Genomic DNA, 27,254 nt, shown 5'->3' on the forward strand with positions numbered 1-27,254 from the left:
TATCAGTATTTAAGAATTTGCCTATGTTTGCCAATCTATTCTCTGTGAAGTTTGCAATTTCTTGCTATCAGTATTTAAGAATTTGCCTATGTTTGCCAATCTATTCTCTGTGAAGTTTGCAATTTCTTGCTATCAGTATTTAAGAATTTGCCTATGTTTGCCAATCTATTCTCTGTGAATCTTTCGTGAACTTGAAAGTTTCTTAGTGTGGGGTTCGTCCAGATGTTAATTCTTTTTCTGTTATTTTGTAGGACTTTGACCGCTGAAAAACATAGCATAATGTTTAAAACAGTATTTACAACTTTTTTACCCATCTTGCTGATCATCGTTGGACAAAAAAGTACAAAATATACCCTGAACAATTTTCATTTTTGAAAAATATTTGAGTATAACGTTGGCATCAAAACCCATCAGCCATTACTCAGCAACTGTTTGGTGAGTGTCGTTCACTGAAAGTTTGGATTTGATTGGATGGTAAAAGTGTCAATCAAACGTTGACTGCTGTTATTTGATTGGTTAAAGCTTGACAGTTACTTGTGACAGCCCTTTCCGGTTTCTTTAATTTGCATTCTTTGAAGCTTTCACAATTTAGCCAGATAATGTTGAGTGTTATTCCCCAAGACTCGTGGTTAGGTCCGTTGCTTTTCTTTAGAAAAATGTGTGACTCCGTTGTTTGATATTGTTTTATAAATTATTTGGTGTTATTTTGTTAATGCATTATTTCCCTTTGTCGCCAATGAAAACAATCAATGTTTTTGCTACGCATTGCTTCAAGTTTACATTTGAAAAGCAATTTTTATGGCGAGCCTTGCACTTTTTGTCTTTTATTATGTAATTCGTGTCATGTTCGTAACTTATCAAAGCGAAATGTTGTAAATTCGAAATTTTGTGCTAGAAGTAAAAGTTGTTCATCGGGACAAACAACAGCAAATGTTGCAGTGTCTGTCACCCCCGTTCATATAGACAAATCGCACGGATATAACTCTTTTCAGTCAATGGTGCCTCGACATCTTAGACGGGGGTCACTCAGACATTTCAACAGCAGCAGCTGTTTGCCTCCCTAACAACAATTAAATAATTCCAGACATAAGATGCCTCTTTCGCAAACGATGCACTGTTTTGTAATTATTTAAAAAAAATTAATGCACTACCGTGTCATACATTATCTTTTAAATTTAGTCTGAGTTGCCTTTTATAATAAACAATTTTTTGCTTGTTTGTTGTGTGTCATTCCACCGTCCGCTAAATACCCTATGGCAAAATTTAAGCTTCCAGAAATTTTTCTTAATTTCTAGTTCCAGAATCATTTTTCTCAAAAGTTCCAGATGAAACACCCACTATATCTAGCTATATTCATTTTGATTGAAGAGCTTCTCTTAAAGTATGCATTCAGTTAGGCCAAAAAAGGCCTATATCAGGAGACGGGGTGACATTGAGTTTTTGGAAACTTCTGCTTTAGGCGTTGCTAGCTTCCCAGTGTCCGACTACGTTTTTTTAGAATTATTTACAAAACGCTATTAATGGTAGGACTGTTTGAATTGTCACTACGTAGAACCGGCATTTATTACCACTATTAGCAGAATTTAGGCCCATTTTCCTCCGTAGAAAATACGTGCATTTTAGGCCCATTTTCCTCAGTAGAATATGCGTGCATTTTAAAAGACCCCGACCCCATTAAAAATAAAGCGGACAACTTTTTGTTGCGTCTTATAGTAGCGTAAGCAATGTTTTCGTTGCATCTTATAGTAGCGTAAGCAATGTTTGCTATGCTTAAAATATGTTACGTTATCGCGCGTCCTTTTTTGTAGATATTTTAGATAATTGAAAAAATCAGTGCTCATAGACCTGCTCGTATTTCGAAAGCTGGGAGAAGGTTCCGTTATGAACCTTCCGGATACGCCAGATGTACCGTGCATATGAAACGTACCGGAAGCGGTCGATTATTGACTTGAAAACGACTATAGCGTAACTTGCAGGCTACCGAAAGCGCGGTGAAAGCTGAGACCGCCCATTCCTTCTCTACCCTAACCGTCTTCTTGGTACAGTAAAAATGAAACAGCCTAACGGGACAGTTTTGAAATTTCAAAGTGTGATCTCTTGCGAACCGCAACTGCACGAAATTGACCCGGGACGGTGAAAACTGCCCAATCTGCTGGCCGAGATTTTGCAAACGGTCCTTGATTTGCTTGGTAAAGAATTATTGCTTTTTAGAATAATCGAAGTTGTTTTGCTACTCGTGTTTAATTGTCTTGGCTTACGAAACCGTTGATTAATTAGCTTTTATTTGACTTAAAATGCACCCGATACTTTTTTCGTCGAGTTTTTTTTTGAATTAATTTTACTTTTATAGATTATAAACTAAATATTCAATACGCAAAGATAATCCTAGTAACAGCTCACGTCTGTTTACGTTAATACATATATTTCACTTATGAATATATTATTGATGCAAAATGTCTCTCTTTGGGTGTTGTTAATCTTCTCCTTGGTTTGTAATCCAATCCACTTAGCCTTGCGCCCACGCTGCGTCCTGCCACTATGGCCACCCATAAGCGGCGTTATAAGAGTTCAATATTGATTACATCACTAAAATTTGCTTTTTTGTTGTTGGAAATTTTGAATTTGAAAAAATATTTAACAATGTAAAATAGCTAATAATATATAATTCTAACAATTTAACAGTATAACATAGCCTGAATATTTAAAGTCAGTTAAATTGTTTTACAAATTGGTTGAGATCAAGGTACATAAACAGACGCTCTTTCACCGTAAAATCTCTGTCCCTCTGTCTGATCGAGTCTCTCCATCTTGAGACCTCTCGCGCCTAAAGCTTTGGCTGCCATTTGTTAAAAAGGTGCACACACAGTGCTGCGCCTTAAATTGTGCATTAGCTATTAAATTCTAAAATATTCTAAGATCGAAAAGGCCTAGGAAAATAAGTGAACAGTGAATTCTTTGTTACATAAGCTTAGTACTATGGCAAAAATGTTTAACGTCACTTGCGAATGATGCAAGTTTCTGCTTCAACGGTTACTTTGAATTTTGCTATGATAAAGCAAGTTGAGCTGAAACCAACATGATTGCTTTCTAGGCTCATGCAACACGGCGAGGTCTCAAGATGGACGCTGCAATGTGGAATCAACGCTGGGCTGGAGAAGCTCGATCCAGTCTTTTTTCGAGATCAGTGGAACCAATAAGGAAATGCAGCATATATACATACGCATTAGCGCGAAGGCCTATGGACAAAACTGACAACTCATGGCGCTTCAATAAAAACTATCAAATATCATAGTTGCATCAAATAAACCAAAGTTTTATTCTTACACTTATAAAAGCAACCTTTTCTCAAAAGTTTCCGCATCCATGATTCGAAACTGGCTTGTTCCCGTAAGAGCCACAAATGCAGAATAGTCACGTGATTACTTGCTTTCGTTTTGCTCCCTAAAAATGGTTAGGTAGATGCCCGTTGTAGAGACACCAAGAAAGAAAATCGGTTTCCGATGAAAGGGGGTATCTATCGTCGGGAGGTGTCTGTTGTAAGGGGATGTCTACGTATAGTGGGGAAATGTCAATCGCAGGGAGATCTCCTTCGTAGGGGCTAGCTATTGTAGGAGAGTTTCCGTTATAGGGAGGTGATTCGTGCAAAAAATTTACATTGAACGCAATTTTGGAAAAATATTATTTTTCAATCTTTTCAAAGTTTTTTTTATTAGGTATGCCTTTTAATAGCGGTCTTACTGTATGCCGTTTTCGTTCCATTTAATTCTTTATCCCGTTTTCTTTTTGTACCGCTTCTTTTAGCAAGAGTAAGGGTCTTCTTCGACAGAAATGGTGGCCTTCTTGAAACTCGTCATTCAAGATTTTGGTCCTTTGTAAGTTTCGTCTTTGGGCCCTTGAATCCCTATTGAAAAGCAAGGATTTTGTATATGTTACTCTTTGTATTTATGGGTATTATTACCCCATGCGCAGGCTTGATAAAAAATCAAAGAAAACCCTAGACATGTGCAAAGCTCATCTTTACTTCACTTGAAAACATAAAACATTAACGAACGTGTGTTATCTTAACAACGAAACTTGACTACATCAACAACTTCTTTTTATTTATTATGAACACAATAGGCATTAAGCATATTTTATTGTTTATAAAAAAGGTTAAAAGGTCATGTCCTTACATATACTTTTAAGTACATCTGCAACAGGACAGTAATGAGCAATTACTAACGTAATAACAAGGGTGAAGCCAGCAAAATTTCCGGAGGCCTCAGAGGGGTACAGAAGTGATCTTTGCCGACAAATATGGGCGTGTCTCACTCTTTATTGATGGGGTGGTAAGATACATGATCTTATTTGCTGCCTTTGTGCATTTCTGTTATAAAATTAATACTTTAGAATGCCAAACTTTAGAATGCCATACTTTAGAATGAAAACTCAACTATTAAAGAAATGTTAACACATTACAATTGTTACAAAGTTACAGAGGGAGTACAAAAAATGCTTCTTTTGCCCGGAATTAACCCATAATTGCTGACAGACAAAGTATTGGGGGAACAGCGCCCCCGTACCCCCTTTGATGATGCCCCTGCATAATGATATGGTTTATACAGGGTATGAAGTAATATTTCTTAAATAAGGGATGCCTTCGAACAATGGAAACAAAAAAAATTTTCTCATTGGAGCCCCATCTCCGTTCTATTGAGCTTTGGATTACTAGTTCAAATGAAATTACTACTATGAAAAGATGATGGCACCATCAAAAAAGATGGTGTATGAGAACATTCACAGACGGGCACTGAAAGTAATAAATGGCAACAGGGACAGTGTACAGCTGGAGAAAGTCAGTAGTATACGAAACAAGATGTGTGCTCTTGAAGTTTTCAAAAGTTTGAATAGCGTATCGCCACACGCCTTTCGAAACTATTTCACTAGAGTAAAACACAGGCAGTGTACTCGTGCCAATGCAAAAAATATTGTTTTGCCCAAAGTACAATCAGAAGCAGGCAAGAAGGCCTTTTACTTTCAAGGAGCAAAGATTTTTAATAAACTAACAGACGAAATGAAGTGTGAAACTTCAATTCTAAGATTTAAGACTTTTTGTAAAAATTTTAACTTCGACTTTTTAGATTTCATTTTCATCATGTATTTAATTTTTATTTCGGTAATCCATGTATATTTTAGACAGGTCCTTTATTGATAACAGCACGTTGTTGCTGACCAAAGTTAACCTGTATAAATATGATATTATTATTATTATTATTATTATTATTAAGATAAGCTCCTTTCCAAAAGGTCCTTCAATTGTATGAAATCAAAGCATTATTTGATATTTCTTTATAATTACATTTTTAGTTGATAGAGTTAGAAATAGGCCTGGGGAAAAGAAGGCTTGGGGTAGGGAGATAGAGGGTGAAGTCAAGTTTGCTGATGTTTGTTTTGTGAGAAGACAAGTTAGCGAATCTGGGAAACGAGAAGATGGTTACAGGCTCTGGGAAGAGAAGATCGGTTGTAGAATCTTGTTTCTGTGTTTGGCAAGAAGATTTGGAATGAGTGAGTTTTAGGTGATTTTATATGAGCATGAACTTCAACAATGCCGAATCAAAATGGATGTCAATTGTGGTGCAACATTAGGTCCAGTTCTGAAATAGGCCCAAATTAACACAGACGAGAATTTTCCTGAAGCCGAATAGGCAGGCACTGTTTTTATAAGTAACTGATGTCTTTAGGCGTTTGATGTAAATAAATCACACCTTTATCTTCCATACCTTTATCTTTTCTAATATTCTTTTTTTTGACTTTTTAGCAATATAAAATTTCAGAATAATCGTGTTACCAAAATGTTTTTATAAGGCATTTTGTAACAGTGCTTAGTTGCGAAGGCCTGTTTTCTGAGGACATTCCTTAACTGCATATAAAAAAGCCTTTTTCCCATATTTTATTCGGTGTAGCAGAATAGTGCCTTCCGCGGACTGCAAGCTTGCCGTGATGTTGCCAGTTCCCTTTCATCCTTATCACAAATCTATTGGGCTGATTATGTCTCCGAACGTACAAAAGGGCAAGTCACCCCATCGAAATATCGTGCAACTTGGTGTAAGTTCTATTGTTTCAGCTTAAAATCCCTAGCTTTCCATTCTTTTGTTTTGGTGAAAATCTCGTATGTTTTTGAAAGAGTCAATTACCTCTCGGAACTCGTCAGGGAATCTGTATATAAATTAACAATCATGTTTGAAAATATGTAAATGCTTGTTTTTCATCATACATGGTAGATCAATCACAACAAAGCGGCCCTGTAGAATGAAAAAAGCACGGGGCCTTTTCAAAATGATAAGGGAACTTGAAAGTTCATCGAGCGACACTCTCTTGAACTGTGGCATCATATGCTAATCTGTTATGGCGTCCCTCTGTAATTCAATGATAAAGTTGGCGGCGGTGAAAGTTTTAAGGTCTTAGCTTATGGAAAATAGGATCCCATCATAGCGTCGAAAAGGATTTCCTTAGATAAAAGGTCTAAAAGAAAAGTAAGTTTTTTGTCCATGAAAATTATGGCTTATCGTATTATCGTAGTCAGGTAGCATTCGTTCGGCGTGCAACAATTTTCCTTTTGACGTCATAAGGCCTGGGTTCGAATGGTTACGTCACCTTCTACGTTGGATGCATGTTAGCCCAACGAGTTGGTGAGTTATTCGTTTAGGTGTAGCCTGTCAATGCAAAATTAGAGTTTTACACAAATTGTTCAGATCCCATGCTCTGCAAACTACAGTTATCTATAAAAAACATATTGATTGACTGATCAACGTTTTAGAGGGAGCGGAAAGACAAAGAACCAGAAAAGTGGTCGAAGACCGGGATAAAGATTGTTTTAGACAAATATTTTATTTAACCAGTCCAAGACGATACCTTGCTATCATTGTTTTGCTGAGGAAAGTTATAAAGTTTTGTTTTGTTGGCCTTAGGTATGATGAACAGACTCTGCCTGTGAAACTCTGCCTGTGAAACTCTGCCTGCAGTACCTTAAAGCAAAAGAAAATATTGCGGGGTCATTGATTAATTAGAAATAAGACTTTTTATCATTTTTGGAGGCACTTGAGCAACGGCCCTTGTATTGGATGAGGTCGACGTCTACCAGATTAATCGGCGTGTGCCTTTGGTCTGGTCCTTTGCAGCAGATAAAAAGAAAACATTAATTAGTGCCTCGTCGGTTCACGGATCTTGGCGCGTGGATTTCTGCATCATTCATCTTATAATCCAAATGGCTTTATATTCATGCAGCATTCAGGGTTTGAGCCACCTTGAAGGAAAAATGGCCAACTACTCCTTGTTTTCCCTGTCACTTTGATTTATGGCTTCAAGAAAAAACCTCTCCCATTTTTAGAAAACAGCCCCCATACTTAAAAAGCATAACAGGCCAATGTCTGCTCCCTGCACGCTGAACATTTCTAAAGATTCTAAAACATCCGCCCATTAGTTATAATTAGGCTTGGTAAAATGTTTTTGGTAGCAATTTTTTTCGTACAGGTTATAATTTTGTATTGGCATTTGCTCCCTCCTACCATGCTTCTGAAGTTAGTTCTTAGGTCACTGAGAAGCTATACTTATCGAGCAGTGTCCAAGTTTCGTCATGCCAGGGACTCGGGCCGGGCCATAGACTGCTGTGACATGCTCGCACCCTAGGAGAAACGTAAAGGCAGGGAGTGGTCCGGGGTGCGACCCACTGTTCGCTATTAGCTTTTTCAGAATCTTAAGCTGAAGGTGAGAAAATATGTCGTTTGCTTTAGCAGTGGCGGAAATTAAGCGGGTATGGGGGGGGCTCGAGCCCCCCAAATCAACGACCTCGTCGGAAAATTCGGGCTTTTGTCGGATAATTGACAACCGTTTAATGGCTCAAAAGTGCTGCAAGAAATCGTTCTGAAATGTATTTTAAGCTAATCTAAGGGGCGTAGTTGCCAAATTTTCTGCTCGCTTCGCTCACAGTTGATACGCTTGTTCCCTTTTACCCCAGGGGCCTCGGATTCTACCAAACAAAAGTTATTGATTTCTTAAGGCCCAAAAATATTGTTATATTGTCGGAAAATCGTAGGCCTGAGCCCTCTCCCCCCAAATGAAATCCTAAATTTCGGCCACTGTGCTTTAGTAATCATTTGCTCTTCTCCTAAATAGTAAGTCGTCCATAAAAGCTCATGTTCGATATCATTCTCCCCCAGTTTCCTTCAAGTCTTTACCAAAACTGTATATGATGGAACAATCAATGGGACACTATGCGCTTTTGTCTACGATAAGCTTGGCTAGGCCTAGGCAGCTGCCTTCAACACAGACAGTCCGAGACAGTCTAAAGAACCACAGCTTGGACAGTATAAACTAATGCATCACAAGTCGATTAGTTTAATTTAAAGAGCATTTGCTAGTGTAAACATTATTTTATGGTATGTTTTACTTTCAGAGTGGATCGTCGCCTTGAGGTTGGTCCAGAGATCATCAGCGACGTGGTCAAAATGCATGTTTGTGTCGGATCTTCTCTCAATCGGCTCTGTGTTTAGCTTGTAACAATGCTTTCTAAAAAGGCTTTCACAATCGTCGGTTTTTCAATAACATTTGTCTTAAAATATAGGTGTGTTCAAATATACTCAAATCATACATTCCTTGAGTCCTTCTGGCATGTCTCGTGCCTTTTGATTTCAAAATCTAAATTTAAATCTGCGATTACCTACAATGAAAAAACGTCTCTCTTTGCACACTTTCTTTGCAAGTTAATGGAGTGACAAAGCCTTAACTGAGTCATTTCACATTGTACGTATAACAGTAATACAATCAGCCACACTCACTATGACATCACATTCAAATCATTTTGGAAAGGCACGTGTAATTACGCTATTATTGGGAGTCTGAGGCAAAAATTATATGAACCAGTTACTTTACCTATTCAGTTCTTGAAGGAAGATTTAATTCCATAATTAATCTTAAGTCAGTAATAATGAGTACGAAATGAACTTTGATTAAGGATCATTTGTAAGAAATACCATGATAATCGTATTATGTATTAATAAGAAATACCATAAGATTTTTTTAAGAACACGAACCTCAAAATAGGTCGAAGTTAAGAGCACCTGTTAACGTAAAAAGCGAACGTCAACTCTATTCTCATCAAGAAATTTTGATGCGAAGTCAGAGATTGTGGAGCATATCCCTGACTGGACATTTTTTTGTAAAGGGAGTTTGATGGGGGTTCGCTGCACATTGAAAATGCCTAGAGCAAGGCGATTAACTGTATGTAAGCTCGTTCCGTGAGGCGATTAATCATAAGTTCCCTTTCAGGGCTTCTGGAGACGCGAAGAAGCAACTTAGGCGCCCCAAGAAAACAACTAAGGAACAATGTCTTTTGTACTTCCTACTCCCCCCACTTTTTACCCTGATCCAGAGTCCCTTTGTTGCATCTGTCAAAGCATCTCCAAGGCAGAAAAAAACTTTTCGAGTTTTTACCTCGAACTCATTAAAACCTTGTTACAATGACTCTCAGAATCCGCCCCCTTTCAGATCGGGGCCCTCGAGACAGCTCTTTCAGCTGGCCTAAATTTTAACAGATTTGCATAAATATACACAAAAGTCTCTACGTGCCTCCTTTCCACCCCAGTGGCCTGGGCCTGCAACCAACACCCTTATGTCCCCTAATGATGGATTACTATCAATGCATCAATCAACATTTTGGCCTTTTATTGTTGGCCTTTTATGTAATACACAAGCAACCATACTTTTGTTTGCTCAAAATTCAAATGGATTTCCCATAAGCTAATAATTGAACCAAGAAACACGACAGACAATTTCAACCTGGTTTGACCTACTTGACAACACGCGAGCTGTCAGACATGTCCTGGAAACGAGATACAAGTGATTGACAAATTGGGATCAGAGAATGTCAATATCAACCTCGCAAGGTCTTAAATTTTTTCAACAGTTTTTGTAAACACAAAATTCTTATGCCATGACAAATATAAACGAAAAACCAGACATAAACGCAAACAGACCCATCACCCGCCGATTTGTTGCAGAAAAATGCCTGGTTGGGACACACAATAGTAAATAAGCTTTAATAGCTTTGAATACGTCTGAAAGAACAATAACATGCACGCCCTTGGACATTCAACAAACACTTATTTGTCACGAGAGTAAAGTCCCTCTTACGTAAGAAAAAATTAAGGGAGCACAGTTGCTACTAACTAACCTCAACCTTGTGATACGGAAAAAGGTTTCAGATCGAGGAATGAAACAGTACAAAATACTACAGTTTAACAACGATGTCTGATAAACTCTTTAGAACTTTGAAAAAGTTGGGATAGTGGAAGCCGGGTGCTCGACCCCCCCCCCCTCCCCCCGCCCACCGATTCCCGAAATACATTTACCTTCCATGCCATTAACATTGAGGTATAAAATCAGTATCTTCATTCATAAATAAATAGTGTTTTAACCCCCAGAATCTACCTGCAACATCTTTTGCTACTAGTCGTTATCTTGGCTCCACCCATGCTTTCAGGATGGAACTTTGAGGAATTTCGATCTAAGTCCCCGGTGTTTATAAAGTGCATTCGATCCACAATTGGCCTATTTCGATCCACAACTGGGTATATATTTTCCATCGTGTTGTTTCGGAACCTTATTCTGACGTATTTGTGGAGTGTCAGACGAAAAAGCTTTTAGTATGTCGTAAAAGGTTTGCTTTTTTCAAAGCCATTTTCGTATTATTTTCTTTTGTTTGCGGACCATCCCCATCGAAGTTGAGAGGGCCATAGGATCATTCCCGTCCCATGAAGATTTAAACTTTGTTTCTTGCACTTAATAAAGGAGGACCTCTTTCTCTATCTTGCATTCGAGTTTCAGGCAAGCGCAGTTGTTTGATGTGATTTCACATACAGGACAATTCTCCCAAAACAAAAGTATTTCTATGGATTTATCGGTGAAATGATGGGATTTGCCCCTCGAATATGCATAACCAGCCAAGTTTTCTGGCACAGATTCCCCATTTGCCTACAAAATGCCCCATGGTACAAATTAACTTCTACGTTAGTTCGCACCCATTCGAACAGTGCGGTTTCTTATTCCCAACAAACATCTTCGGTATGATTCATTTGTCGTCACGCGATTGTGTCTCGAACAACTTTTGAATCGCATTGCTCACCTTGCGCGAACAGACATTCTTTAGAAAATCGTTTTTTGGTTAACATGAAAACAGGCTTGATTATTTCATTGTCTTGGTTCTCGTTAAGATAACAGTAAGCCATCCCAAGGCGTCTGTCATCGAACAAATCCTTTACACATCGATTAACCAATCAGAGGCGGGCTTTCCCACGACCGCTCTATTGTGATGAAAATGGCCAACATGGCAGCACGCGCCATTTTGCACATCGACCAATCAAATTCGTCCGCTCCCACGGTTCTTCGTGTGTTGGGATGGCTATTAACAAGCCTTGGAGAATTTTCCCACGCTGGTTCTGGCCAATAGAAATCGTGGCTCGGGCTTTTGGCACGCGCCAAAGCTTTTCAGATATGATCGGGCTTGTTATACAGAGCTGCCCTATGAGCTGAGAGCAAACACCGGGTTTTAATCGAGGCTGTATTTAAGTGTTCTACTTTCGATCTCGCCCTAGTTAGGAGCATCTTTGGAGAGACAGAGAGCAAGGGATTTTATATGTTTTCAATTTAACTTCGAATTTATTTCCTTACACTATGACGATGAATTCACTCGTGGAGAAGCATCCTCTGAGAGAGAAACGAAAGGTAAGTTGGACGAAATTTTTCCACTTTCGATTATTGCAAGAAATTGCCTCTAACCTAGAAATCAAAAGGGCTAAGTGTGGGGTATTTCTGCTTCACGCTGCAAATCAAGAGATATTTTAAAAGAATATACTTTCTCAATAAAATATTTGGTTTTATACTTTGGTTTTCTATCTACAATCCCGAACAAAATTGTTGAGACAAAATGCAATTTTTGCAATTTTCTACTTTACGTCGCCCCTGTTATTCCGAATCCCCATTTCCCCCCGAATCAATGTTGGATTTGTAGTTCTATCATTTCTCTTTCAAAATCATGCATTCAACATTGAATTGAGGGAGGGGGGAGTTATTTTTAAAGGAAACAGAAAATAACAACTTTCCTTGAAAAGTCTCGACTATTTTTGTCCGGGATTGTAGCGCATCTCCATTAATGAATCATCAAGAAGATAAAATACTTGCTATCAAGTTAATAATCCTCTTTGAACTACAAATATGCAACTAATTTCGTCTAATTTATTTGCCTTAACTTAATTTCAATTATCCTAGATATATAATGTTAAAACTTTACCAAGTGCTTTGCATGGATAGTTTAAATTGTTTTATTTTTGTATCAAATTATTAAGTTTGACTCACTCTCAATTTTACACAGCATAATTCACATTATATTTTGATATACAATGTTAAATATTTATTCCACTTTCGTTTCTTGGTTGGGTTGCTGGCTGACTCCCCAAATATTGACTTCTCCCGCAAGCAAAATTATCACGCACGAAAATAATTGAAATTGCTCGTATCTCTTTAAAGAAAATCTTATTGTACCGCAAAGATTTGTGCATTTTTTCAATTCTTTCATCACTCATAATCTTTTGTGGGATGTTGTTCGGACAAAGAAGTCCTTGTCAGTATCTAGTTGCATTAGTGATCAATGCTTCAGTTTTTTCTCATGGGTTTTCTCCCTTTCACTTTTGTCAACCACACAGTGAGTCACAGAAGCCAAACTCTAATTCTGGCCAGCCCAGGCCCGTAGACAGCTTAACTGGATTGGGGGGGAGGGGGCATGGATAGAAATATAGCTTTTTCTATACCTGGCTTACGAATTACTGTCAGATTAAGCTGCGCTTATAAGATCTTCAAACACGATTCTCGCAAATAATTGGGCCTGGCATTGCCCCCCTGCCCCCAGTGTCTACGGACCTAGACAAGCCTGAGGAGTCGTCGTCAAATCCCAAAGAAAGATATTTTGAAGTTGAGCATCTGTCCTCGGCGATCGGTGGTTGTTGGGCATGTCTCGGCCTGATCGACAGTCGGGGTGATGCCCCCTAGTAACGGGCACCGTGTTTTATTTTAGCACGGCCAAAGCTAGGTGGGAGAAAGTCTTCTGAAATTTTCAACGTTATGAAAATAGTGTTTATTTGTTTAGTTTAGGCGTGAAAGGGGCAAAGAATAGTTCAACCAAGTAAGAAAATCTAGAACAGGGGGCATGACCCCACTATAGCTCCTTGCCATGCCATTATTCCCCTGGGCTGCTCCCCCTTTCTGGATCGTTCCGATAGATTAGATCGTATAAATTAGTTAAAAAACTGCCAGTTTCCTCAAAGGTGCTTCTAGAAAATCAATATTAGAAAAATTATTCTATTTTAGGCCAACAAGCCTCTTCTGGAACGAAAAAGACGAGCACGTATCAACGACTGCCTGGCCGAATTGAAGAACTTGGTGTTGACGTCGTTAAACAAAGATGTAAGTTTCTGTTTTTGGCTGAAAACCCCATATTAACGCTGTTATTTTACCAGGGTTTGCCCAGTGGGTTTATTTTAATGGGGCCGGAGAGTCTCCCACTTAGAGTAGTGCATAGAGGCAGGGGGGGATGGAGACTGTGCCGTCCAAAGTCACTTCGCTGTATCGATTCACAGATAAAAGAAAATTTTCTTTGTTTGGAGTGAATATGAATTGCATTCCAAATAGAAAAAGCGTAGGGAAAGCCCAATTTTCTTTCTCACACCTGTATGATTGGCGGGCTCCAATGCCTTCTTAGGGGGCCAATCCCCTTTTTTTCTACCACTTATCACGAATTCCTTTGAAACAAAACTTTTGATAAAATCTTCATAAAAGTCCACCGAACTTTCTTTCTTATATCGGATATTACGGTAGTAATTGGGAGAATTTGATTATATCGCATTTTTTAATTGGAAGGAAAGTTATCATTTGCAAATTCTAATTATGTTTAATTATTAGGAAATTTCCTTTTTTTTGTTTTCTGATGTTCTTGATGGGTCTGATTGAAAAACATTTCCGTGCACATGGCACACCATTTAGGCCCATAAAAAGTTCAGATGTTTGCAATTTCCTCATAGATAGGAGCTTCTTTTATTTTAAAGACAACAAACCTAATTTATTGCTTTTTTGGGAATGAATGAGTTGATTTGGATATGTTTTGTTTGCTGGAAAATGAAGGAAATTCATTTAAAAGCAATTTTGTCGCTTGAAAGAAAAAAAATGATCGTCTAGCGGCAATGCCCATAGATTTGTCCAAGTTTCATTCCATAAATAATTTTTTCTTGGCACATGTGGCAACGAAGGGTGGATGTCTCTGTGGAGGAGCGGAGAGGCGTTGGGAGGAAAGGCATGTTCTGTTGTCGTCTACGCTCGCGCTACTGCCACTGGCATTAGAGTAAAGAGACCTGTTATATAAATGAGCTTATGCAAGTCAACAATTCCGGGTAGAGGGGTAGCAAGTAGTCATACCCTTGCGTCGAATCCCAGACTTTTGTGAATGAACAGCAACAGCACCATGGGCACTCGACTTCTATTTTGTATGGGGGCTTAACGCCGTTTCATTTTTTATCCATTAATTTGTGGTACTAGACGATTGGAGAGAGCCACTTACCCCTAAGCCACAATCCTTGTACACAGCAAGTTTTGAGTGCTGCCCCCGGACTCTGATTTCTTGTAATGTCATAATTTTCAGAAGAATACCTCTAGAGCGTCTTTGAAAAAATGTTGATTTATTATTACATCTTGTTTGATGATTACATTGTTTGGTTCCTTCAGATTTCAAGATTTAACAAGATGGAGAAAGCAGATGTACTCGACATGACAGTCCAGTATTTAAAAGCCTGCAAAATGAGAAAAGCCAACGGTAATATGTTTTCTCTTTTTCCTTCCATTGCCTCTATTTAATGCACGACCTTCCGAGTAACGTGACCAGACCAGTCACAGGTCGATCAATAGCATCACAGCGCTAGAAACACGATATAGCATGTATGGGTATACACTGCCATTTCATCATGGCTCAACACCTTTAAATGGAACCAAAAACCTCTAATTGTCGTGTCTAAGATAACTGAAAACACTTTTTACTTACTACATTAAAAATGGCTACTAAAAGCTTTTTTTATCCGAACGAACACGATGGTCCGAAGAGAACACTCTCGGACCCCTATTCTGACGTGTTATACATCGAGGAGTGTCAAACGAAAAAGCACTTTTAGTTGTATGTTGTGAAATGTTTGCTTTTTCAAAACCATTTTCAAGTTATGCACCGCAAGCAAATTATTTACTTAAGTTAGTGAGTTATTTTTTTGACTGAGTTGCCCAGATATATCCTTCCTCTATCTTGGTATCTAGGATATGCCTTTTATCCCCTTCCCTCTCTTTTTGTAGGCTGTCTTTTGGAATCTTCCAGTGTTAAGGCCTGGGTACTAGTATCAAAGATTACATCATTGATCCAGCTTGCTAAGGCCCAGTTTCCTTTTCATTTTACGTATGAAAGTTGTAGGCAACATTGTTTAAAAATAGGAGCAAAAGGAATTGTTCCCTCACAAGAGCATACGGCCTTATTCTTGATATGTCTTACTAATAAAGTAATTTTCCATTTCAGAGGATAGCGCCGTAAGCTTTCGAGCAGGCTTCAACGAATGTGCAAGCGAAATTATCCATTACATCATGACGTTGGATGATGTAGACAGGGTGACGAAGGCAAAATTGCTATCATACCTCGCGACGAGTTGCAAACTGGCGGAGAGCACGCAAAACCAGACTTTCTACAGCGGCCAGTCGAGATCAAGCCAGTCAATTACAGCAACGAGCCCTCTCTCGCCATGTCAGTCCCCAAACCAAATCATACCAAGCCCGACCTCGTCTGGCTCGCGAGAAGCAAACAGCCCGTCCGCATTTAGTCCGTTATTTTCGCTAGTACCTCGTAGCCCAAACGAAAAAACTACGTTTGTACTAAAGCCAGTGCCAGTACAGACGCCACACTCTGGACACCATACACAAATTGCTCCAAAAATGTCTTCGAATCCACGTGACCTGACAGTCGCTGTGACGTCGAGTTTCACAGTAAAACCTAAAGTTTGGCGGCCGTGGTAGGCCAGTGGCTGAACAGGACCTGTTTTGTTCTGTTGTGTAAAATTGGATTGCATCTTTGTAATATTGTAAATAGTAAATTATTTTGTCACCTTAATGTAGATTCAAGGATGTGAATATTATAAATATATATTTTTTGAGTGTATAGAAATAGCTTCGAAGGTAATACTCGATTGCTCCGTTTTGTATTTTTGTAATGGATGCGGACTAGACTGGAAATTTGCGTTCTCTTTGTTATTTAACTCCTTCACTTCAAGACCACCTTGAAAAAAAAACTTTCTTACCCAAAGCTACTGTGAGGAAAGCTACCGTCGAAGAGGGGTCCCTGTGTAACACCAATAAAGTCCGCCTTGCTTTTGGTTTTTACCATTTCCCCCCCAAGTGCTTTAGCCCCCTTTTAACTGTAACAGGGGTAGAGAGGCTATCTGTCTTACGTCATTATGCTAACCTTTTGTTAAAGGTAATGTGCCAAGCTAAAGCAAGGAATTGGATAATTTGGGTCGAGGCTCGATAATTCGGATAATTGAGGCTCAAGTATGTTTACTGGGTTTTAGTATGTTTAGCCCCCCTCCCTCCCCTTAAAATAACGTTTTTGCCCCTCCATCTGTAACATGATCCGCGGTCCTTGCACTAGCCTCTTATCAGAGTGCTCTTATCAGCAAGTTTAAAATTTTAAATTTATCAAAAAATGCAAGCAAAACAGCAAAATGCGATACTGGATTAGAAAAATTTATTCAGGACGTCTTCAGAAGAGGGAATTCCATCTTTCGGTAATAGAGGTTTACGTCTACATTTATAAGACCAGTATAACTTCTTCATATACTTCCAAAAGTCGCTATCGAAGCTTGCAAGAGAATGCGAGATCCTGTTAGTGCATCTGCTTAAAACTGTTGCTGTTGAGCAGGCCAATTAGCAGCCAGCAATTCAGCAAATTGAAGAAATTCTTGCCTAATTTTTTATTTCCGACATATTGGTAGAACGATGAAACTTTCAAGCCAGTTTTCGTCAATTTGAAATTCAAATGTTTGAATAATAATCTGATATGAATCCACTTTCATGGATTGTGTACGAGGAACAGGAAATGAATAATTACCAACCTATTTCATTGACGTTTTATAGGCGAGAGTGTTTGAAAAAAAGAATACGGAAAGACGTAGGCTATCTGAAACCAAAGCAGAAGTCAGGTGTCTTCAAATGCTGTTCTGATTGGTTCATTTTACAAGGCGAAAAAGTAGGAATGGTTTCTGCTTTTTCGCTTCGAATTCGCAGTGAATTTTCTAATCTCTACTTCTGCGCATATTTTTGCGCATTCGCGGCGAAAAATTCGCTTCGCACGAAAAAAATCGTCAGGATCAGGCTTAAGAATTTGGAATTGTCTAGTTTCCATACTGCTCGACCTGATAGTCATAAATAAGCATAATTAATAGTCATAAATTAGCATGATTAATTATTTCAAGTAAAGGGTAAGGCTTAGGTCTAGGGTTAGGGTAAACTAATTACGTTATCAGGTCGAGCAGTATGGAAACTAGACAGCTCCAAAGAATCTGTCCTGTTTTGCTGTTGATATTATTAATTTGTTCCAGAAACAGGTTGCGTTTGCTTATTAAGTGCATTCTTATAAATAAAAAGAATGTATAGAAGAATCCCTCAACCGCACAAGTCTTTCGACTTTATTAATGTTTGGGGTCACACTCTGTTCGCAACATAGCATTAGAGTTTGCTACTTTATAGATACCTGGCTTTTGAATCTAAAAAGGGGACATCTGCACTCAAGGTGTCCCCTCTGGCTTTAGCCCTGGATAGATTTTAAGCTAAGTTTGTTTGTCACTTTCGGAGTCCAGAAAGGTTGTCAACTTTCCCATAAAACTTTCCATATTTTTAATGGGTTTAAAATAGACGTGGTGGGAAATTTTTAGGGTACTCAACTAGTCTCGATCCCCTATGTTTACAACTCTGTTTTTCCAAAACATTTTCACAAAATTGAAGCTTGTTGTTTTCAAATCTAGATTTTTTTGGAGACAGTATAAAGCTACATGCATACACTCCCCTCACAAAAGTATTGCACCACCTCGAAGGAGGGAAAATGGCGCAAGAATTATCGAAAACTATTGTTGCGCGAATTGATTGTTTTTATGTGGCGAATGGGAGTGTATATCAATTAATAAAAAATATGTTATAATCTAAATACATATAAATCATGATGTATCTAAATCATAAAATATGAATGCCTAAATTTTTCAGTGCAAAGCAGTTCTGCAAATACATTAATATCTAAAAGACAGACGGCTTATAAATGTTATTTGATTTCTAATTTTTTGTCTGATTGTATTTTGAAAACCAAAAGGCAGTACGAGTTCTTCACCTTCCTCAAAGTATCAAATTTTTGGTCACCTTCCTCAATTTATTTTTGTTCCTAAAACCTTCCTCCAGCTAGTGGCCGTGAGACTGTGATATCTTCATGACTCTATTTATCGACAGCGAGTGATGGTCTTTTTGGAATTTAGTTTCCAAAAAATGTTCATGATTAATTTTAATCAGTCGGTTATCGAATTATTCAACCCCCATATATGCTCAAACTTGCGAACCATAGCATTCTGGTCCCAATCTACAGCTCTTTTAAATGTGTTGTTCCAAGGACAAACCGTTAATTATATGTACCTTTAAAGTGTGTATCTACGACTTTCTGATAAAGAACAGTCAGGATAATTCTGAGCAAACTTGAAGGATGAACACTGCCCCACACCCCCTATCTTGTTGTATTTGTTGTTAAAGCTAACTGTTCAATCAAGAGAGTGAAGAATTATCTTAAAGAAATCCAAGCATATTTACTAGCAGTAGCATAGCCAGGTTGGTAAGATGGGGGGGGGGGACAAAGGCGAAGAGAGAGAGAGGGAAAATAGGGGACACCCCGTTATTTTTGCCATCAGGGCGCTCGTCCTCTCATGTCCCCCCTCACTACCTTTTTGTTCGTCATTTTTCGAACCTTCGAAACAATTTTTCAACAAAAACATGTATCTTGAACAGTCTGTATTTTACGACTGCCAAAGACCTTTAGTCACAAAACAGTTTACCTTGCTAGCAGTTGCACTAGCAGATTCCTCTATTTACTCTGCAAGATTCAAAAAATTTTGAAACTCGAAGGAAATCGCCATACACAAAGATGCCATTGTCTGGTTTCTATGGCGTCCAATTGTCAAACAATGCCGAACCGAAGCGAGTCAAAGATCAGCAACGGTCCCGCAAGATGGCAGACATCATGGGAACTTTCATGAAAATCATCTCAGTTCTTGTGGCTTTCAGCTTGTTCCTAGGGTCATCAGCTGAAAATCTAGCTTTGAAAAGGCCTATAGAAGCAAATTTCACATGTGGCAGCCCGCCAGAAATTTATTACAAGACATGGCAAGGTTTGTACCAACGATTTGATGGCTTGTTTACTTAGGCCTGTGTAGGCCATTTCTATCACTCTAAGGTCCAAGATCAGATTGCTTTGCTGAATAAACAGTGCAAAAGTAATGCAAGACTTTCAACTACATCTAAATCTTTTTTCTGGTTCTTAAAATATGTGTAGAATTGTTTGCAACTTTGTTTGCGGGGAGAAACGTGAATCTTGAAAGAACTGTTTCTGCACTTGGGTTTTTTAACGCATCTTACAGATTTAGGGTCCTTCTTTGGGTTTCTTCTTCAATGGATTTTAAATTTGTTTCAAAATGGTGGTATTTGCACTGCAGATATGTATAAATATGAGGTTCCATAAGGGCTAGACCCATTCTTTGCTTCTTTCTTCGTTAATGATTTAGGCACCGTTCGTCTTAGGTTTTTTTGCCTATCTATTTGCTGACGATACACGCCTTAAAATAAAATCTATTTTCTGTGGGAACTGGGAATAATACCGAGCTTGGCAACATCGCATATTGAACCCATTAAAGTATGAAAAGTGCCCAGAAGATTTTCAAGTATGATTAAAAATAGCACAGATAGTATGCAAAGTTGAAACAATAATGCACATATAAGTATAATTAGTGATCTAAAAGTCATCAATTGTTGTAAATAGCATGGATGAAATTTAATTGCACTGGGGTTAATCAAATGTCAAACTTTCCAAGTAGCCAGCTATTATAAATAAACAAAATAACCCAATTTTCAAATTTTTCCTTTAAAAAAAGATCAAACCAAAGTGTGGACATTTCAGTAAACAACAAAAACTAACTAATGTATCCCCCAATCGTGATTGGAGATAGGATAAAACAACATGTTCCTTCTAACATAAAAAAATTGCCCCTCTAAGAGAACAGCCTCCTCGATCTTGTAGGTCTAGAAACACTGTTAAAACAAGTGATTCTGCCATCGGTTAACATTATTTAGACAACCCAGATTGTGCAAAACTCTATAATGACAACATGTTCGGTTAATGGGCAGAACCTGGTCGTCTTTCCATCTAGCAGTTTTGGAATCAATCTACATACAAATGAAAATACCACCATTGTGTAGACAGAAGGAGTTTGTTTTCTCTCTTGGACTCCAGTGGTAATTTTTCTTTAGGCACATGGCACTAATTGGACAACTAAACTGCTCTTTGAGCTTGCGTTTTTCTCATTGGCCTATTTCAATCCACAACTGGGTATATGTTTTTCACCATGTTCTTTTGGACCCTTATTCTGACGGTTTATGCTCTGAGGAGTGTCAGATGAAAAAGCATTTAGCCAAATATGTTGTAAAATGTTTGCTTTTTTCAAAGCCATAAACATATTTAGTTTCAAAGCCATAAACATATGAGAGTTTGTTGGGTGGTATTATGAATCAATATAAGAGACAAATCAGATGAAAGCATCATTTTTAACAGCATTCTTTGCCATGCTCTGTTGATTTCAAAATAACAAAGGCTTCATTCCATATTTGCTTTTTTTCTTTTAAAAAACACTCTCTTTTTCTTAAAAACATTTGCCTTTTCTGAATTAAATGTGTCTGTTTCCTGAAAGATTTTCCCTCTTCCTATCTATACCCCTTAAACTTGCTTCAGACATCTTTACCCCTTTAGTGTGACATAAATTTATTTGTAGCTTACAGGGAAGCATTGAAAGACCAGTTTTTTAAAAATATGAATCTTTATTGCTATTTTTTTTAATTGGTAGTGGTTTTAATCTCAGTTTGATCTCTTGTTTTGCTCAGATCAATACAGACCTAACAACAGAAGGCAATTCACCTGCAATGCCAGTGACGCTATTGATTCTCATCCTCCAAGCAGGATGGTTGATGCAAACTTTGACACATACTGGCAATCAACGGCAGGCATGGAGATTGCTAACATTACTATTGATCTGAGATCTGAAACCCAAAAGGTATTTTGTGTTACGTATTATTCACAATTTGAGGCACCAGGCACTGATGATTTAGGCCACACCCTTTTTTACTGCTAGAAAATGCCCTGCTACCAACAAAGAACCCCAATTCTACCTGGAAAGAACACCTATGAGTAGCTTTTGGTTGAATAAATGCCGTTTCCAAATAATAGGATTTCATCACAAAAATTATGTTGTCAAAATATTACACCTCCACAATATTTTCTCATGGTAATTAGACCATATGCAAAATTGATCCTGCTGAAAAGTTAGGGCCCTTTTTATAATATTTACAGTGTTGGCCAAATCTTGTTTCTTTAAACTTTAAATGATTTGCAACATTATTGCCCTTTATGAGATTTAGATTTCTTTGGCACTGACCATTCATTCTGCATATATATCTTTCATTTTGGATTAAAATGTTCAGTTTGAGCTCTTTTGTGTTTGAATAGAATATACACCTGGTTTTGGTATTTTCGCATTATGTGGTTGTTTCTTATATTTTTCAAATGAATTCAGTTCTGTGAATGATGTTGATACCAAAACAATTTTCTAATTACAGTCATTCTTTGTTACATTTAGTTTATATTTGTGAGGACTATCAATATCACATTTGAAGCCTACCAAAGACCAGGACAAATATTATACTTAAAGTCAAGTGATGGAGGAGTGACATTCACACCATGGCACCGCTATGTGTCTTTCCCATTTGAGTGTCAATCAGTATTTGGTGTGACTTTTGCTGAGCGACCGTTTCTTGTCAAATCTGTACTGTGCAAAAATTATTTGGAGCTCCTGCCAAGCAAAGGAAACCAGTCGGTAAGAAAACGTTTGGTTGCCTTGAAACTCTTTGGCGTGTGTCACCAGGGCCTGCATCAAAGGGGGACCATGGCCGTCCCACTTTTTCGCTAAATAAAACATCGAAATCAGCGATAACCTGTAGAATGCAACAAACACGTTGAACCCTGTATAAATATTTCTATTATTATTATTATTATTTTTATTATTATTATTATTAATCACAGGCGACTCCTATCGACCAGATCTTGTCTTCGTAACTGAAGATCGAATCCTTTACATACTAGAGCTTACTGTTGGGTTCGAAAGCAACATCGACGAAAACAGTACTCGAAAAGCTAGGAAATATAGCGATCTTATCAAGGAACTGAGCCCTGCCTATAAACGTGTTACCTTTGTTAACCTTTCTATGAGTGCCCTTGGCATTCTTGGAACCTCATCTACCTCTCTCTCCGTCATGCTACATCAACTCAATTTTGACTCAAATCAAACTAAATCCATCTTGATGAAACTCATGAACATTTCTATCCGCTGCACCTACTCTATTTTCTGTCGTCGAAACAAACCATGGCTAAGCCCCGAACTAATTGACTTTTAAATATTGTAATGCAGATAAGCCAATTATATGATGCCTGTAAAAGCGAGTCGTATAATTGTAAATGTAAAATGTATTCAATGAAAATGAGATGTTTAAAAAAAAAATTAGTAACTCCAATTTAAAACAGCGTTAGCAAAACCTTTACCACAAAGGGGCGGGGGGGGGTGTTGGGGCGTAAAAGGACGGTTTCTTCACGTTACTGGCCCCTCCAGTCACGGGCCCTGTGCGTAAAGCGAATATTGCCTTCCTTCACCATCTAATTTTTAAGTTTTTTCAAGATGCTGTCAGGGATTTTGCCATGCTTTTAAACATTTTCATAAGAAACAACACCATGATTTATGAAAACACAGTGTCATGGTGTTTGTCGTTATCTGTACTTTGCCATCAAGATTTTCAAAGTGAATAGGGCCCCCGGTTGAACTCAGTTGTTCAGGGATGTTGCTTGAAAAAGTATAAGAATGCTCTCGCGAAAATATCTCAAAAATGAACAAAGTGAAATGAAAAACTGAAGTGAAACAAAATGAAAAAATGACCACCCCCTCCCAACCCCCTCCCCCCAACCTAAATTTCCCCAGTGATGTAAAATGCTAATCATTATTACATAGAACAGTTATCAGGGGGCAATGACGTTTACAGTTAAATTTTGTTTTTGCATTCCAGGTTTTTGTTGATCTTTATGGTGGACGGTCTTCAACAAATAGCCCACAATTACAGGTAATATGTTCAGGGCATTACGGATTTTTCTTCCGTGTCATATATTACAAGCAGCATACCAGGTACAGAAATACTGTTGCCAGTGGTGGCGCTAGGTTTCCTCCGACAAAGGGGCTAGCACTTCCGACGGAGGGGCTAATTTTTTTAGAGAACGATAGGGCTAGGGGGCGACAAGGAATTGTAAGGGTACTGGAGACCGAAGGCGAGCGTTGCGAGCCGAAAATTCGGGGGGTCCGGGGGTACTCCCCCGGGAAAATTTTGGTGGCTACACCCATTAGATTGGCTAAAAATGCTATCAAAATGGTGTAATCGTGTTTTTTACTACGTTTTTTGACATATTACTAAGGGCACGTTTGCCCCCTCCCTTGCCCCTCCTAGCAAAGGGCAGGAGGGGCGCTTGCCCCCCCGCGCCCCCCTTCTCCGGCGTCCCTGGAAATTTTTTTTGAAAGCTGCCTCTAGATAAGCTTAAAACTACTCTAAATCTTTACAACTCATCAAACGTTGCCAATTCAAGTAGGGCCTATCTTTGGAAAGTATGAATTTAAATAAAAAGCAACCAACTGAACTTAAGGAAAACTGGAACACAACGTAACTTTATAGGAACAGACCTAAGCGGTGGAATACGCACTTCTACATATCGAAAATTCAAGTCCAAGAATCAAAATTGTTTCACAGAGCAATTCTACGCTTCCTGAATTCTGATAACAGTCCTTTTAGAAATTTCTATTTCCGCCAAAACTTAAAAAATTCGCTCCGACAAAAAAAATTCAAGCATAATTTATCTTCCGACGGAGGGGCTAGCCTCCTCCGACGGGGGGGCTGTAGCCCCCCCTGCCCCCCCTCTGGCGCCACCACTGACTGTTGCGTAGAAATCTTTTTATATAATGTGAAAAATTTTCTTGCCAGTTAGTTATCCCTTGGAGCAGTGTCCCTCAAGCGTTTATGTCGATTTAAGATGACTGATCACAGTAAAATGAAAATAAACAATCGAGAAGATTTCCTATCTCTTCATTTATCTGTTGGCTAATGGCTTTGTGAAAACTATTTAATGAATTCGTTGTGCAAGTGGCTGAATTCATGGGAAAGCATCGGGAACTAAATGCTATCCAGACCAGACCTTTAAACCAATACCACAGTAATTTAATATATAATCTATAAAAACAGCACAAGGTTCCACAAGCTCGGCTTCTGGGTCCAATCCTTCTTATCTTTATGTTTTTCCTCTAATGAACGCTCTGGTGTCACAGAAAAAGACTATATATCTGGAATTTAATAAAAGTTTTTGTTCTCGGCGTTGGACTGGTTTTCAATCCTATTGTCTTGCCTTGACCAAGCTGAGCATAGCATAGATGCCGAATTTTTTAGGGGAAGTGCTAAAGATTGCGTCTATCTCAGTAGTTGTAAAATAGGAGTGTGAGGTTTTCTCCCTATACGAGCTTATTTGAGTAGCATATTTATGTATTTTCTTTATGACTATTATTGGGAAATTTCTTATTCATATTTTATTAATGGAGCTCAGAACTATTATTTTGAAACATTTTTGTCTTTCGTTTTCAGGAATGGCTTAATGCAACTCACATCCGAATGCGTTTTTCTGGACTCTTTAAAAAATTTGACATCTTTTCTAAAAACTGGGTTTGTATCATATATATTTTATATCTTTTGAGTTTTTACGATGTTATAACGAATGCTAAGGCATCTTCGGGTTATTCCTGTTTCAAGTGCATCACAACTTAATCTTGAAATCTTAGGTATTCTTTGAATACCTTGAATGCCAATTTACTACGTCACTGCTTATATATTTCTAAATAGCTTTGAAAAAAGCAAACATGATTGGGCAACCCCAACAGTCATGTGCTCGCGTTTCTGATTGGCCTTTTTCGATCCACAACTGGGTATATATATTTCCTAGCGTAGAGTTTTCGATCTATGTTCCAACGTTTTAAACTCTGAAGAGTGTCAGACGAAAAGCTTCAGTTTACTCAGATGTTTGCTCTTTTCAAAGCCATTTTCAAGTTTTGTACCACCAAAAGATTGTTTACATATTTCTACTAATTACATATTTCTATTGTATGTTTAACACCTAATGTGGATATGCTTTTCTGTTGTGTTGTTTATTCGCATATTTTGCTGTTTGGGTTCGTTTTAGTAAATTCCTACCGACCAATGAATATTTTGCCGATCTTCATGAGAAGGGGATGTTCGTTGGCAGTATTCCCCAGGGCAAACCCCCGATACCCCCAACGCAATCTCAAATAACATCATCACAGTCATGCATCAGTGTCTTCTTTTTTTTCATGGGGAGGGGGGGGGGGTGTAGGAATGAATAAAAGTTTAATCAAATTTTCAAGCGTGATTAAGCCACAGTTTATAGAAAAAATTATGATCTTCTTCGTAATTGTCTAGTCCCCGGTGCACCGTCTGAATGCATGATAATGTCTATTTCAGCATCATTACGCTGTTCGAGAGATCAAAGTCACTGGCTCCTGTTTCTGCAATGGCCATGCTTCGGGATGCACCATTAACTCAACAACTGGTGCAAGGTCCTGCCAATGCCGCAATAATGCTTGTGGCCCATTATGTGACAGGTGCTGTCCAGCCTTTAACCAGTATCCATGGAAACAGGGAACAGGGGCGCCTTTTGAAGTTGACACGAGAGCTGCCTGTAGACGTAAGTATGATGTTTGAAAAAAGGGCGCGAATCGTGTTAAAGACATGAGCAGTTAGACATTTTCCTTTCTTATCACCAAGATTCTGGTAGTGTATGTGATTCGTTGCAGTACAACTGCCAATCAACGACTGATCAATGGAATATATATTATGAAAAACGCTTAGAAGTGAAAGAAACCCATCAAAGTCGCTCTGTTTGAACTAAGCTTCAGCATAGAGATCTAGTTTTTCTAGGATCTCAACCTATAATTCTGTACACAGCTGTTGAGCCAAATGTTGAATCACACACAAGGTAGCATCCATGTATCCCTACCCCCCGTCCTCTTATGCTGGTGCGTATGCATTTCCTTAGCGGATATATGTAAATCGAACTCAGGGAAGGGGGTGACATTTGTACAGATTATCAACAAAGACTGTCCTGGATTGTAACCCCCCGAGAACGATTTCGAAATTAAGGACTTCTGTGTTAGTACGCAGAAGTAAAAATATTTCTATCTTTATCTATATCCGAACTCTTATTGACAGCTGAGCTTTAGTCATTAAAACGTTTTCGATTTTGTATAACACTTTCTTTTATCATTTGAAGTTTGCTTTTTCTGACACTATTGCTACTGTTCCATTTAGCATGCAATTGCCATGGACATGCCAGTTCCTGTGTTTACAACCAAACCGTCGCCAACTCAAGACTGAGTTTAAACTCGACTGGATTTTACTCAGGTGGAGGTGTTTGTCAGAACTGCACGGTATGTAGTTAGAAATCAGGGTTAAAACTATAAGAGGACTAGAGAGAAGTTTGATTTATAAAAAAGTGGAAATTATATCAGGAAGGGAAATGAAGCATTCGAAATTACACAATCAAACATTCGGTAGCTGCCTTCGTAACACACAGTTAATGTGGTTTGTAACTCCAAATGAATAGAAGCGGCTTCCTAACTCTAAGTTATTGATCGTTCTGTCTGTAGTACTAATGATTCCTTAATTTTTTCTGCCTTCTACACGAAGGTTCCTGTGCTTCCTTA

General features: G+C 38.4%; 3 protein-coding genes across 3 annotated transcripts in view; all 3 read left to right on the top strand.

Annotated features, from left to right (window-relative positions):
* LOC135687685 (hemicentin-1) overlaps positions 1-2,454 on the top strand; it is a 30,726-nt gene extending 28,272 nt beyond the window's left edge. Inside the window, exon 10 of the mRNA XM_065204317.2 lies at positions 252-2,454. The gene's annotated coding sequence lies outside the window, so the exon portion shown is untranslated. The remainder of the gene's footprint in view (positions 1-251) is intronic.
* A 9,058-nt stretch (positions 2,455-11,512) lies between these two features.
* Positions 11,513-16,338, top strand: LOC135687687 (transcription factor HES-4-B). Its single transcript, XM_065204320.2, has 4 exons — positions 11,513-11,757; positions 13,396-13,491; positions 14,803-14,890; positions 15,632-16,338. The coding sequence occupies exons 1-4, from the start codon at positions 11,707-11,709 to the stop codon at positions 16,120-16,122; spliced, it is 726 nt and encodes a 241-aa protein (XP_065060392.2). The 5' UTR covers positions 11,513-11,706; the 3' UTR covers positions 16,123-16,338.
* Positions 16,339-19,264: 2,926 nt separating this feature from the next.
* LOC135686996 (laminin subunit alpha-1) overlaps positions 19,265-27,254 on the top strand; it is a 60,447-nt gene continuing 52,457 nt past the window's right edge. Inside the window, exons 1-7 of the mRNA XM_089114311.1 lie at positions 19,265-19,523; positions 21,286-21,455; positions 22,038-22,274; positions 23,512-23,565; positions 25,123-25,200; positions 26,014-26,236; positions 26,860-26,978. Coding sequence (XP_088970437.1) covers positions 19,280-19,523; positions 21,286-21,455; positions 22,038-22,274; positions 23,512-23,565; positions 25,123-25,200; positions 26,014-26,236; positions 26,860-26,978 — 1,125 coding nt within the window. The 5' untranslated portion in view covers positions 19,265-19,279. The remainder of the gene's footprint in view (positions 19,524-21,285; positions 21,456-22,037; positions 22,275-23,511; positions 23,566-25,122; positions 25,201-26,013; positions 26,237-26,859; positions 26,979-27,254) is intronic.

This window comes from Rhopilema esculentum, chromosome 20 (assembly GCF_057945365.1).
Source record: "Rhopilema esculentum isolate cy_ngs chromosome 20, ASM5794536v1, whole genome shotgun sequence".
Classification (NCBI taxonomy): domain Eukaryota; kingdom Metazoa; phylum Cnidaria; class Scyphozoa; order Rhizostomeae; family Rhizostomatidae; genus Rhopilema; species Rhopilema esculentum.

Excerpts from the sequence above, each read along its gene's own strand:
- LOC135687687 (XM_065204320.2), top strand. The coding sequence starts at position 11,707 with ATGACGATGAATTCACTCGTGGAGAAGCATCCTCTGAGAGAGAAACGA. Across the intron at positions 11,758-13,395 it reads CTCTGAGAGAGAAACGAAAG|GCCAACAAGCCTCTTCTGGA; the intron begins GTAAGTTGGACG and ends ATTCTATTTTAG. Across the intron at positions 14,891-15,631 it reads CAAAATGAGAAAAGCCAACG|AGGATAGCGCCGTAAGCTTT; the intron begins GTAATATGTTTT and ends TTTCCATTTCAG.